This window comes from Cebus imitator, unplaced genomic scaffold, assembly GCF_001604975.1.
Source record: "Cebus imitator isolate Cc_AM_T3 unplaced genomic scaffold, Cebus_imitator-1.0 Scaffold20, whole genome shotgun sequence".
Taxonomy (NCBI): domain Eukaryota; kingdom Metazoa; phylum Chordata; class Mammalia; order Primates; family Cebidae; genus Cebus; species Cebus imitator.
In genome coordinates, this window is record NW_016107335.1 from 6338114 (window position 1) to 6352936 (window position 14823).

Consider the following 14823-nt stretch of genomic DNA (forward strand, 5'->3'; position numbering starts at 1 on the left):
CGTGATCCACCCGCCTCGGCCTCCCAAAGTGCTGGGATTACAGGCTTGAGCCACCGCGCTCGGCCTTTTTTTTTTTTTTTTCAGAATTAACCATGAATCACACTCACCCGAGAACGGACAAAAAGGCCTGCTTGTGCAGTATCCGTATTTTAATGGGTAAACAAACTAGGTACGTACGGCCAGTTTTACCTAACGTAATAGTAACGAACTGAAGTTTAGGACAGCGAAGAAGAGCACCAATTGTCCCCTCACCGCCACCCCTGCCCAGTCACCAGGGAGACGCCGGAGAGCGCCGCGGGGGTACGCGGGAGTCTGACGTCACGAGAGTGGCGGGGGTAGGCGGCCCGCACACCCCATTGCGCATGCTCCCGCCTTGGCGTCCGCGGCCTGTCGCAGTGCGCACGCGCGCGGGTGGGCGGGTTTGACTGGCTGTAGGGTCCGCGCTGTCGGTGAATGGCGTTGGTGGCGGGAAAGTTGAGTTCCCGGTGCGCCGAGCCTACGGGGCGATGTGTAGTGACTTCCATAGGGCTGAGTCTGGGACCGAGGTGAGAGCCGCCGGGTGGGGAGCGAGGGACAGGGGAACGAGGCCGCCGGTGGGCGAGGGGAGCCGAGGGAACCTGGGGGGCTGCGAGGCTTGGGGCGGCTTGGCCTGGCCGGGCGGGGACCGGGCGCTCGGCCTGGAGGCCGGCGATGCTGGCACCCTCCGCCGCCTCTCACCTGGGCTCCAGAGGTCCGCCCCTGGGCAGCCTGGAGTCCTCCTAGGTGGGAGGACCGAGCGGAGATGGAAAGTCTACCGCTGGAGATGGCAAGCTATGCAAGGAAAGCTAGAAAAGGGCGGGTCGCCCGTGGGAGCACTTGGAGCGTTTCTGGAATAGGTGGTGTTTGAGGAGGTTGCTTCACCTCCCTGTAGCCCACGTGTCTGCTTAGTGCATCTGGCCCTCGCCACCCCAGTATGCGTTTCCAGCCCGAGTACCCCCAGAACCACACATAGCCGTTGGATGCCCCTCAAGAATTGAACCAAGTGTCCAGCTGGGTATCAGCTACGGGTTAAGGGATAGGAGTAAGCAACAAAAGACGTAAGTTCTGCTGTTAAAGAACTAGTGATGGCGGCCGCTGTAAGAATGACAGTATATGCACCAAAGTTTATATTCCTTAGAGGGGCAGGCGTCATGGAAGACTCAGGGGGAGATGAGTGAAGTTTCAAGGACCATGGAAGTGGTTTGGTAAGGAGAGGATGACATTCAAAGCAGAGACAGTTGGGAGTATATGGGCTCTGAATTAAGCAAGAGCATGGCTTATTTAGGGAACTGCAAGGAGTTCTGTAAGATTGGAACAAACCGAGTGAGTGAGGGGCAACAGGCTGGGAAGTCAGCACTGAGCAATAGGCAGGGTAGGCAGGATCTTTGACGCAGATGAGAGAGAGGAAGCAATCTCAAGAGTCAGCAGACTGTTTTGTGGAAGTCCGTGTAGTAAATATTTAGGCTTTGCAGGCCATGCCATTTCTGTCACAGCCACTCAACTCTGCTGTTCTAATGGGAATGCAGTCATAGATAATAAACAAAGGCAGAGGGCAGTGTTCCACTAAAGCTTTGTGTTTTGCATTTGGCCTACTGGCCATAGTTTGACAATCCCTGTTCCTAAAGAGGAGAGCCACTGTTTAGTATAAGAATGGCTACAGTTAAAACCATATATATATTTTAAAATACATATCATATATACAATACGTAGTATATAATATATATTAAAACATATATATATATATATATATATTTTTTTTTTTTTTTTTTTTTTTTTGAGATGAAATCTCACTCTCTCACCCAAGCTGGAGTACGGTGGTGCTATCTCAACTCACTGCAACTTCTGCCTCCTGGGTTCAAGAGATTCTCCTGTCTCATCCTCCCAAATAGCTAGGATTACAGGTACACGCCACCTCACTCGGCTAGTATTTGTAATTTTAGTAGAGACAAGGTTTCGCCATGTTGGCCAGGCTAGTCTAAAACTCCTGACCTTAGGTGATCTACCTGCCTCAGCCTCCCAAAATGCTGGGATTACAGGTGTGAGCCACTGTTCCCCACCGAAACCTTGTATTTAAATGATTATTTGAAACCAGGTTAAGGTCCGATGATTTTTGCAGTCGGAACAAGCCTAGCATCCAAAAAATGGGAATCTAGCACAGTCATGTCATGGAACAAAGAATTTAACATCATGTCCTTTGCCTCCCTTGTCTGTGTGGCAATCCTGAGGCTAGCTCCTATTACTTTGGAGTAGAGTGGAGTGGAATGGAGAATAGGAAGCTAGGGAATTGGCGCTGCTCCATTTTCCTTGTATTAACAAAACCAGTTAAGCCAGCCTCTTTCCCTTTAAGTGTCTTGGGGAATTATATGGCCACTGTCAAATCTGTTGGAACGCTAGCTTCTTTGGACATTCATCTACTTTGAGGTTACTTGGAGGCATTGTGTTGAGGAATATATCTGAAGTCGGAAGCTAACCCAAGAAACTGAAACAACCTACTTTAATTTTTTTTTGAGACAGAGTCTTGCTCTGTTGCCCAGGCTGGAGTGCAGTGATGTGATCTCGGCTCACTGCAACCTCCGCCTCCTGGGTTCAAGCAATTCTCCTGCCTCAGCCTCCTGAGTAGCTGGAACTACAGGTGTGCGCCACCACGCCTGGTTAATTTTTGTTTGTTTGTTTGTTTGTTTAGTAGAGATGGGGTTTCACTATGTTGGCCAGGCTGGTCTTGAATTCCTGACCTTGTGATCCACCTGCCTTGGACTCCCAAAGTGCTGGGGATTACAGGTGTGAGCCACTGCTCCCTGCCTACTTTAAAATTTTAATTCACTAGAATTAGAACCTAATAAAATAGTTAACCTTTCTTGTGAGTAGCAGGGAAAAGACATTTCATACGGGGTCAAACTTGTAAGAATTTTTTTTTAGGTTGGGCATGGTGGCTCACTTCCGTAATCCTAGCACTTTGGGAGGCCGAGGCAGGCGGATCACTTAAGGTCAGGAGTTCAAGACCAGCCTGGTCAACATGGTGAGACCCTCTGTCTACTAAAAATAAAAAAAATTAGCCGGGCATGGTAGTGGGCGCCTGTAATCCCGGCTACTTAGGAGGCTGAGGGAGGAGAATTGCTTGAACCTGGGAGGCAGAGGTTTCAGTGAGCTGACATCATGCCACTGCACTCCAGCCTGAGTGACAGAGCAAGACTCCGTCTCAAAAAACAAACAAAAAATATTTTTTTAGCAGATTCTAAGGATGAAGTTTATGATAAGCCAGGTGGAGAGTGGAAAACATATGTGATCTTGATTTTGAAAAGACAAGCATTTGACTACAGTTTACAATAGAACAATCCATTTTTACCTTGTTTTTTGCACAGTAGCAGTGGAATTTTTACTTCTAAATCTCACTGAGATTGTGAGGAACGATTCAGTGATTTGGGCAGTATTTTGGTATCATCTACCAAATGGCCTCATTTGCTTTATAGTTGTTAAAAAATGGTGTACTTTGCATTGTTTCAAGAATGCTAATATGCCTTGCATTTAAAAATAGTAAAAAATTGGAAGTGTCTGTCCAGTTTTGGTTGCTATGCACAAGATACCATGCTTTCTTTAAAAAACTAACCCCATTATATTTATCATTAAAGCAGTTCATGTACATGGCAGAAAATTTCAATAGCACTGAAGTGAAAAGTAGGAAATGTCTCCAGTCTCAATATCATTTCCCAAGAATAGCCCTGTGAATGTTTGTACATTCTTCCAGGAATTTTCTAATGACATATTTTGGAGGCTTAGATTCAGAGAATGCTGGACTGGAAGTTCAGAAACCTTGATTCTGCTAGGAGCAAGCATTGTGATTTTGGATATCATTTAAGCTTTGCTATACCTTTGTGAAATGAGGGTGGTAGACTAGTTTCTCAGTTCCTTTACAGTTCTACCTTAAGGAAGTGGATTCATATACTTCTTTGTATCCTTTGAAACTTAAATTTTTACTGATAATAACGATTGGTTTTCATTTTTTATTTTTTTTGAGATGGAGTTTTGCTCTTGTTGCCCAGGCTGGAGTGCAATAGCGCAATCTCGGCTCACCGCAGCCTCTGTCTCCCAGGTTCAAGCGATTCTCCTGCCTCAGCCTCCTGGATAGCTGGCATGCACCACCACACCCGGCTAATTTTTGTATTTTTAGTAGAGATGGGGTTTCTCCATGTTGGTCAGGCTGGTCTCGAACTCCTGACCTCAGGTGATCCTCCAGCCTCCGCCTCCCAAAGTGCTGGGATTATAGGCATGAGCCACTGTGCTGGCCTGGTTTTCTTAAAAAGAAAAGCTACGGGGTGATCTTTTTGCTAGAGGCAAATATTACCTAAGATAAATATTTAATATTTCTTTAAAAATAATAATTGGTGTTGTATAATCACAGAGTTTTAGAACAATGCTTATCACCTTTTATCTTTGCATCCTTTTTACCCCTCCATGTTCCTTCATTACAATTATTCCATTATAATTCTCATCAAATTACTTGCCTCTTAAGGCTTCTAACCTATTTACCTAACCATGGTGAAACCCAACTGTTTACTTCCACTCAGCTGAATATTACTAGAGAAAATCACAACTAGGCTGATTTTAAATTTATATATTTATTTTCATTTTTTTGAGAAATGGTCTCACTCTTGTAACCCAGGCTGGATGGCAGTGGCACTATTATAGCTCCTTGCAGCCTTGACATCCTGGCTCACGTGATTTTCCCACCTCAGCCTCCCGAGTAGCTGGGACTGCAGGGACACACTACCACACCTGGCTAATCTTTGTATTTTTTGTGGTGATGGGGTTTTGCCATGTTGCCCAAGCTGGTCTCAACCCCTGGGCTCAAGTGATCTACCTCCCTCGGCCTCCCAAAGTGCTGGGATTGCAGGTGTGAGCCACTGCGCCTGGCTCCATTTTAAATTTATAATCATCAATCTTAAAAGGGCATCTAGTCTAACAGTATTTCCCTAGTAATTCACTTTTCTCACTACAAAACATCCAGCCTTCTTCCAGAATTCCAGACTCACGTTCTATCATCTTGACAGAACCATGTGTATGTTTAATAGACATCCCAAGGCCGGGCGCAGTGGCTCACGCCTGTAATCCCAGCACTTTGGGAGGCCGAGGCAGGTGGATCACGAGGTCAAGAGATCGAGACCATTCTGGTCAACATGGTGAAACCCCGTCTCTACTAAAAATACAAAAAATTAGCTGGGCATGGTGGCACGTGCCTGTAATCCCAGCTACTCAGGAGGCTGAGGCAGGAGAATTGCCTGAACCCAGGAGGCGGAGGTTGCGCTGAGCCAAGATTGCGCCATTGCACTCCAGCCTGGGTAACAAGAGCGAAACTCTGTCTCAAAAAAAAAAAAAAAAAAAATAGGCATCCCAGATTTAAAACCATTCAGGATAAATCCTCAATTGCATGTAGATCCAAGGGAAATACACTGAAGAGTTTATATATTAGAGAAGAGTATTGTATGTATCGATGTTAAATTTATGATTGTGATTGTAATGTGATTATGCAGAAGAATACCTTTTTTCTCTTTTTTGAGTTTATTTTGGTTTTATTTTTTGTTTTTGTTTCTTTGTCAGGAATATCTTTTTGCTTGGGAGATATAAAAGTACATGAGGAGAAGTTGTTCTGCAAAAGAAAAAGTTAACGCAAATTTGGCAAAATGTTAGCAATTGGTGGATCTAGGTGAAGGTATTGGGTGTTCACTGTACTATTCTTAAACTTTCTCTGTAGGTTTTTTCACCATGTTGGCCAGGATGGTCTCCATCTCTTGACCTCATGATCTGCCCGCTTCAGCTTCCCAAAGTGCTGGGATTACAAGTGTTAGCCATGGCCCCCAGCCAAATTTTTGAATTTTTTTTTTTTTTTTTTTTGATATAGAGTCTCACTCTATCACCCAGGCTGGAATGCAGTGGCGGGATCTCAGCTTACTGCAACTTCCACCTCCCTTGTTCAAGCCATTCTCCTGCCTCAGCCTCCCCCAGTAGCTGGGAGTACAGGCACCTGCCACCACGCCCACTTAATTTGTTTTTTTGAGACAGAGTTTCATTCTTGTTGCCCAGGCTGGAGTGCAATGGCACAATCTTGGCTCACTGCAGCTGCCTCCTCCCGGGTTCAAACGATTCTCCTGTCTCAGCCTCCCGAGTACCTGAGATTACAGGCATGTGCCACTACACCCGGCTAATTTTGTGTTTTTAGTAGAGATGGGGTTTCTCCATGTTGGTCAGGCTGGTCTCGAACTCCCAACCTCAGGTGATTTGTCTGCCTCAGCCTCCCAAAGTGCTGGGATTACAGGCATGAGCCCCCACACCTGGCCAGTTTTTGTATTTTTAGTAGAGTCGGGGTTTCGCCATGTTGGGCAGGCTGGTCTTGAACTCCTGACGTCAAGTGATTTGCCTGCCTCCACCTCCCAATGTGTTGGGATTACAGGTGTGAGCCACCACAACCATCCAAATTTTTCAAAATTTAAAAATGGGGCTCAAAAACTTAATGTGTCTCAAACTGAAGTCTTGAGTCATTCTACCTGGTGCATAAGCCAGACACCTTGGAGTCCTCCTTGACTCTGCTTGTTCTCACATATCCTGTCAGTGCACCTGATTCCTAAGCAAATTCTGTCTCCTGTACGTTCTGTATACCTGGTGAATTTGACCACTTTCCGCTGTCTTTACGGCAACTGTCATTCCTGCCTGTCCATCATTCCTGCTGCTGTCGCCAGGCACCTCCTTTTATTGTGGTAACCTAAATGGTCTCTGCCTACAGCCTTTCCACACTTACCCCAGGCTATTTTCTACAGAATATCCAGAGTGATTCATTTTAAACAAGCTGACTCTACTGCTGGAAAGCTTCCCAGAGGCTCCCATATTGTTTACAGTAAAATCCAGAGTCCTTATCCTCTCCTACATGGGTATAGGAGTTGCCCTGTAGCCCCACCCATACCCTTTGTTTCAGTCTTCTGCTCTTTTGTTCTCATCTCCTGCTCCCCTAGTCTTCTCCAGACATGTCCCTTGAATATGCCAAACATGTTCCATGTCAGAGCCGTTTGTGCTTCCTGGTCATTCTGCCTCGATTGTACTCCCCTTAGAAATTCACATGGCTTACTTCTTCATGTACTTCTTAGTTTCCACTCAGATATCAACAAACAGGAGAAGCCATTCCTGCTCATCCAGTATAGAGCAGCCAGCCCTCCTCCTCTCAGCCCTGACTCCTTTACCCCGTTTGTTTGTTTGTTTATTTATTTGGAGACTTGGGTCTCGCTCTACCACCCAGGCTGGAGTGCAGTGGCCCGATCTTGGCTCACTGCAACCTCCGCCTCCCAGGTTCAAGCGATTCTCCTGCCTCAGCTTCCCGAGTAGCTGAGACTACAGGCATGTGCGCCACCATGCCCAGATAAGTTTTGTATTTTCAGTAGAGACCAGCTATGTTAGCCAGACTGGTCTCAAACTCCTGGCCTCAGGTGATCCTCTTGCCTCGGCCTCCCAAAGTGCTGGGATTACAGGCGTGAGCCACCACACGCGGCCTTCAGTTCTAAATTTGTTTGTTTGTTTGTTTTTTGAGACAGAGTCTTGCTTTGTTCTCCTGGGTTCAAGCGATTCTCCTGCCTTAGCCTCCTGAGTAGCTGGGACACAGGCACGCATCAGCATACCCAGCTTATTTTTATTTATTTATTTAGTTTTTTGAGACGGAGTTTCACTCTTGTTACCCAGGCTGGAGTGCAATGGCGTGATCTTGGCTCACCGCAACCCCCGCCTCCTGGGTTCAAGCAATTCTGCCTCAGCCTCCTGAGTAGCTGGGACTACAGGCATGTGCCACCATGCCCAGCTAATGTTTTGTATTTTTAGTAGAGACGGGGTTTCACCATGTTGATCAGGATGGTCTTGATCTTTTGACCTCGTGATCTACCTGCCTCGGCCTCCCAAAGTGCTGGGATTATAGGCATGAGCCACTGTGACCGGCCTATTTTTGTATTTTTAGTAGACAGGGTTTCACCATGTTGGCCAGGCTGGTCTCAATCCCCTTACCTTGTGATCCACCTGTCTCAGTCTCCCAAACTGCTGGGATTACAGGTGTGAGCCACTGCGCCCAGCATTCAGTTCTAAATTTCTTTTTTTTTTTTTAACTTTTTTTATTTTTTGAAAATGGAGTCTCACTCTGTCGCCCAGGCTAGAGTGCAGTGGCGTGATCTCGGCTCACTGCAACCTCCGCCTCCTGGGTTCAAGCCATTCTCTTGCCTCAGCCTCCTGAGTAGCTGGGACTTCAGGCACACGGTGCCACGCCCGGCTAATTTTTTTTTTTTTGTATTTTGATAGAGACGAGGTTTCACCGTGTTGCTTAGGCTGGTCTCAAACTCCTGACCTCAGGTGATCCACCTGCCTTGGCCTCCCAAAGTGCTGGGATTACAGGCGTGAGCCACCGTGCCCGGCCCTAAATTTCTTGAAGTTAGTTTTCCAGCTCAGGATATGGTCTGTCTTGAATGTTCCATGGGCGCTTGAAAAAATTGGGTGTTCTGCTGCTGTCAGGAGGAGTCTTCTTAACATGTGAATTAGAGCTTGCCGTTTGAGTATGGTGTTTGTGTCTTCTGTATCCTTGCTGAGTTTCTGTCTAGTAGTTCTATCAGTTGTTGAGAGGTGGGTGTTGAAGTTCTAAAGATAAGTGGATTTATCGGTTTCTCTTTTCAGCTCTATTAATTTTGCTTCATTTATTTTGAGGACGCTGTTTGATTTTACTCACTTAGGATTGCTGTGTCTTCCTGGTGAATTGATACTTCAATCATTTTGTAATGTGCCTCATTGTCTCTAGTAATTTTATTTCTTAGAAGTCTACTTTATCACATATTAATATGGCAATTCCTGCTTTTTCATCAAATCTATATTAATAACATACTGATTTGTTTTTCAGAATTTCCTCCTCCTAAAATAGAATAATAATTTTTTCTTGGGCCAAAAGACAGATAAAAATAAATAAATAATAGAGTAATAACTTTTACTCCTAAGAAAGGGCAACTTCTGCACTTGTTAGATACATTCCATCCATCCCATGCCGCTGCTTCAGGGACATCCCACCTGTCGTTCTTCCCCCTTCCATCATTTTTCTCTGCCTTCTGCATCATTTCTCCCAGTCTTTTTCATCAGTATCCCAACCTAAAACAATGAAAACAAAACAAACGAAAGACCCCTCTCTCCACCACACTCCCCCTGCCAGCCCCAGTTCTGTACCCTCATCACAGCCGTGAGTTGCACTCTCTGCCCCCACTTCCCTCTCTTACGGTAGCCTTCCCACTGAGTTCTGGCTTCCCTCTCCACCCTGTTCACTGAAGTGCTCCCATCAAGGTTATGTGCGACCAGTTGCCAGTGCGGCACTTATTTCTGTGTCCTCATACTGGACCTGTCAGTTGATCACGTGTCACCATAAAGTATTTCCTCTCCTCAGGACTCTTGAGGGCCTGACTCCGTCAAACTTAGGGCCTGAAGGAACACAGGAAAATGTGTGCTTCCTGCAGGCAAGCTGTCTGAGGAAAGGACAGACATGTCTAGTTTCTGCTCTTAAAATTACCCATAGAACAGTGTCCCTCCTGGAAGAAGAGAGAAGGAAAGGATCGGAGAAGATACCAGAAGTATTTTTCCAGCATAGTTCTTCCCATACAAATGGGTTAATGAGTGTTTCACCATCAGAAAGCTCCTGCAGTTTTGATTTTGTGCTTTCCTGCCTCTTGCTATGATCTGGTATAGAGATTATGTTTATGCCTTAAGTGAAATTCTGAAGCACAGTCTGATAAAATTTTCTAATCTTAAGCATTCATTTAATGGAATTAATAATTTGGGAAACTTCTTAAGTTTAAAATTTAGTACTATAGTCAGATGATAAACTGTCCATGAAAAAAACTTTTTAAAAAAATACAGTGCTTACGGCTGGGCGTGGTGGCTTATGCCTGTAATCTTAGCACTTTGGGAGGCCGAGGTGGGCGGACCACAAGGTCAACAGATTGAGACCATCCTGGCCAACATGGTGAAACCCTGTGTCTACTAATACAAAAATTAGCTGGGCAAGGTGGCGCGTGCCTGTAATCCCAGCTACTCGGGAGGCTGAGGCAGGAGAATTGCTTGAACCTGGGAGGCAGAGGTTGCAGTGAGCCAAGATCGCACCACTGCACTCCAGCCTGGGTGACAGAGCTAGACTCCCATCTCAAAAAAAAAAAAAAATTTAGTGCTTACAAATTCTTAGAAATTGATGCTGCTTAAATAGTCATGTATATGTAACTTTTGCATGACTTTTTTTATTTTTTTGAAAAAGATGGGGTTTCACCATGATGGCCAGGCTGGTCTTGACCTCCTGATCTCAGGTGATCCACACACCTCGGCCTCCCAAAGTGCTAGGATTACAGGTGTGAGCCACTGCGCCTGGCTTTTGCTTGACTTTTTATGTATTCTTCTATTTTCCCTTTCCTCTTACAGGATGATTGCTTTTTAAAAGTATTTATAAAAGCAGCGGCCCTTCAGGGAATATACTTTGAAACAATGGCATTTAACTGTACGATATTTGAGTAATAGTTCTTTTCCATAAAATTTAGACAATTGCTTTATTCAAGAGCCACTACCATGCCCTGAAGGACAACTGAATTTTCAAAGTGGCAGAGAAGTCTGATTTCACATGTGAAGGAGAATTAGTTCTCTGATTCTAGGGAGTGTGGTGAGAATGGCCAAGCTTTACATTGATCCCACACATCTTCACATCGCTGCTGCTCTCTGCCTCCTACTCTTTCCACCTGCTCTCTGCCTTCCCTGTGTTACCAGGTTACACATACATTTTCACCTGAAGTAACTTTCCTCTTCATATCAGTAGTACTACTATTAAGAATTGTATTTGGCCAGGCTTGGTGGCTCACACTTGAGAGAAGAAAGGGGAGTATAAAGAACCTCCAGCCGGACACGGTGGCTCACGTCTGTAATCCCAGCAGTTTGGGATGCCAAGGCAGGCAGATCGCTTGAGGTCAGGAGTTCAAGACCAGCCTGACCAACATGGTGAAACCACGTCTTAAAAAAAAAAAGAAAGAAGCCAGATAGTCTGTTGCAGTGGCTCACGCCTGTAATCCCAAGACTTTGGGAGGCTGAGGTGGGTGGACCAGCCTGGCCAACATGGTGAAACCCCATCCCTACCAAACATACACAGATTAGCTGGGCATGGTGGCACGTGCCTGTACTCCCAGCTACTCGGGAGACTGAGGCAGGAGAATTGCTAGAACCGGGACCCAGGAGTTGGAGGTTGCAGTGAGCTGAGATTGCGCCACTGCACTCCAGCCTGGGCTACAGAGTGAGACTCCTGTCTTAAAAAGAAAAAAAAAAGAAGTCAGATAATTGCCCAGACAGGACCTCAGATATGGCTTTCCTCCTGTTTGTAAATTTTATTTTTCTATAGAGATGGGATCTCACTATGTTGCCCAGGCTGGTCTTGAACTCTTGGCCTCAAGTACTCCTCCTGCCTCAGCCTCTCAGAGTGCTTGGATTACAGGTGTGAACCACTGCACCTGACCTGATCTTCAGTTTAATAGGTCCAAAAACTCAGTTTAGTCCTTGCACTCGTTTGATTAGTCTCAGTGATAATGAGGTTGTATAGCATAGTGGAAAAATTCCAGGCTTTGAATCAGATCTTGATTAAATCCTGGCTCTGGCATTTACTAGTTTTCTCATGTGAAAAATAGAATAGTAACAAATAGGGTTGATGTAACAATTGAAGGATATAATATAAAGAATGTACTGCTGATACCACAGTATGCTCAAATAACTGTTATTAGATAGCTATTGTTATAATAATAGAACTTAGCAGATACTGATTTACACTCCAAATGTCAAATCTATTGATTCACAATATTAGTGAAACTGTCAAATAGGTTAACATTGTTATGTCCACTGTGTATTCTTTTCTAGTTAGGCAATTTTGCCTTGGAAAGGTTGCTTAGAGAATTAAGAGAAACAGTTTGTCATAATGGCTACTCTACCATCAGCAAGCTCTGATTGCCTGATGTGTTAATCTTCCCTAAGATGATTAAACTGTCATGTCAAGCAAAATTTACTCGGGTTCCCTTTACCCTGGACACTTAAATTCTTTTTTCACTTCTGAAACTGCAGGTTAACCATACCTTGCTTCTATTGACTCTTTACTTGAATCTGGACATCATTAATTTTCTTTCTTTCTTTCTTTCTTTCTTTTTTTTTTTAAGATGGGGTTTCACCATTATGGCCAGGCTGGTCTTGAACTCCTGATCTTAGGTGATCCACCCACCTCGGCCTCCCAAAGCGCTAGGATTACAGGTGTGAGCCACCACGCCCAGCCAATTTAAATTTTCTATAATAGGCCTATGTCAGATTTTGGAGTACATCTTTTCTTATCCATGGAGGATATGTTCGAAGACCCCCAGTAGATGCTGAAACCACAGATAGTAGTAAACCTTACATACACTGTTTTTCACATACGGTAACAAACACGTAGTATATATAGCGTGGATATGCTGGACAAAGGGATGATTCATGTCCCAGGTGGGACAGAATGGGATGGTGTGATATTTTATCATGCTACTCAGAATGACATGCAGTTTAAAACTTGTATATTTATTTCTAGAATTTTCTGTTTAATAGTTACAAACTGTGGTTGGCTATAACTGAAACAGGAAGTGAAACTGCAGATAAGGGGGGACACAAGTGTATCTTCTGCTTATGTTTGGAAGTTTCTTTTTTTTTTTTTTAAGATGGAATCTCGCTCTGTCACCCAGGCTAGAGGGCAGTGGCGCTATCTCAGGTCACTACAACCTCCCCTTCCCAGGTTCAAGCTATTCTCCTGCCTCAGCCTTCCGAGTAGCTGGGATTACAGGTGCCCACCACCATGCCTGGCTAATTTTTTGTATTTTTAGTAGTTACGGGGTTTCACCATGTTGGCCAGGCTGGTCTGGAACTCCTGACCTCAGGTCATCCACCCGCCTTGGCCTCCCAAAGTCCTGGGATTATAGGCATGAGCCACCGTGCCCAGCCTTTGAATGGTTAATATCCATTACGGCTGGGTGCAATGGCTCACAGCTGTAATCCCAGCACTTTGGGAGGCTGAGGTAGGTGGATCACCTGAGGTCGGGAGTTCCAGACCAGCCTGACCAACATGGAGAAACTCCATCTCTACTAAAAATACAAAATTAGCTGGGTGTGGTGGCACATGCCTGTAATCCCAGCTATTCTGGAAGCTGAGGCAGGAGAACCGCTTAAATCCGGGAGGTGGAGGTTACAGTGAGCCAAGATCACGCCATTGCCCTCCAGACTGGGCAACAAGAGCAAAACTCCGTCTCAAAAAAAAAAAATTATCCATTACTTGTAAATTTAAATTGATTTTCTATTTCAGAGAGGTTCTTTTACCCCTCTATAACTCAGCATACTTTGCTTTGACATTGTAAAACATTGCTTTGGATATTCTCAATGGTGTACAGTTTTTATCCTTTGAAAACAAATTCGATTTTCTAAGTAACAGTGGAAAGTCTGATGCAGATTGCCTAATTCATGTGGGTAACTAAGAGGAGTAATATCTTCCGGCAAAAGAGTTCTGTCAATAACATTGTAATACTTTCTTGAATACTGTTTTGCCAGGAATTCTCATGGGTGAGGATTTTAAAGTGCTTTGAGCAGTAACAGTAAGAGTAAACAACTGGAGTGTCTTCCCAAGTTAATCTAATGAGCATGTTACTCATTCATATACATGACTTTTAAGATACTGGATAGTCGTTTCATGTGCTCTATCTTGTCCATGAATGTCTCTCTGTTTTTTTCTTTGAGTTATACTCCTTCAATCTTGCAGCACAGTGGTTCTTAGACTCCTTAGTCTTAGGACTATATAACATATTTAAAAATTAGAGATTCCACTGGGCACGGTGGCTCATGTTTGTAATGCCAGCACTTTGGTAGGCTAAGGTGGGAGGATTGCTTGAGTCCAGGAGTTTGAGACCAGCCTGGACAACAGGGAGACCCTGTCTCTACAAAAAGTAAAAAAAATTAGCTGGGTGTGGTGGCACACACCTGTGGTCTCAGCTGCTCAGGAGTCTGATATGGGAGGATCACATGGGCCCAAGAGGTCAAGGTTATAGTGAGCCTGGGTGACAGCAAGACCCTGTCTCAAAAATTATTGAAGAATCCAAAGAGCTTTTGTTTATGTTATATGTGTCCATGAAACTGAGAATTTAAAAATTTAAAAATACTTACATTCATGTACAGTGACATACACATTGAATATTTTCATAAATAATACAGATTTTTATGAAAAATAGCTTTTTCTTTTTTTAATTATACTTTTAAGTTCTGGGGTACATGTGCAGATTGTGCAGGATTGTTACATAGATATACACATGCCATGGTGGTTTACTGTATCCATACCCCCATCACCTATATTAGGTATTTCTCCTAATGTTATCCCTCCCCAATCCCCCCACCCTCTGGTATCCCTACTCTGTCCTCCCCAAGCCCCCAACAGATCCCAGTGTGTGATGTTCCCCTCCCTGTGTCCATGTATTTTCATTATTCAGCATCCATTCATGAGTGAGAACATGCGGTGTTTGGTTTCCTGTTCTTGTGTCAGTTTCCTGAGAATGATGGTTTCCAGCTTTATCCATGTCCCTGCAAAGGACATGAACTCATCCTTTTGTATGGCTGCATAGTATTCCATGGTGTATATATGCCACATTTTCTTTATCCAGTCTATCATTGATGGGCATTTGGGTTGGTTCCAAGTCTTTGCTATTGTAAACAGTGCCACAATGAACATACGTGTGC

General features: G+C 44.5%; 1 protein-coding gene across 1 annotated transcript in view; it reads left to right on the forward strand.

Moving 5' to 3' along the window:
* The first annotated feature begins 388 nt into the window (after positions 1-388).
* The window catches only part of XRCC2 (X-ray repair cross complementing 2), a 37303-nt gene continuing 22868 nt past the window's right edge, over positions 389-14823 (forward strand). Inside the window, exon 1 of the mRNA XM_017520038.2 lies at positions 389-545. Within this exon, the coding sequence (XP_017375527.1) occupies positions 507-545 (39 nt within the window). The 5' untranslated portion in view covers positions 389-506. The remainder of the gene's footprint in view (positions 546-14823) is intronic.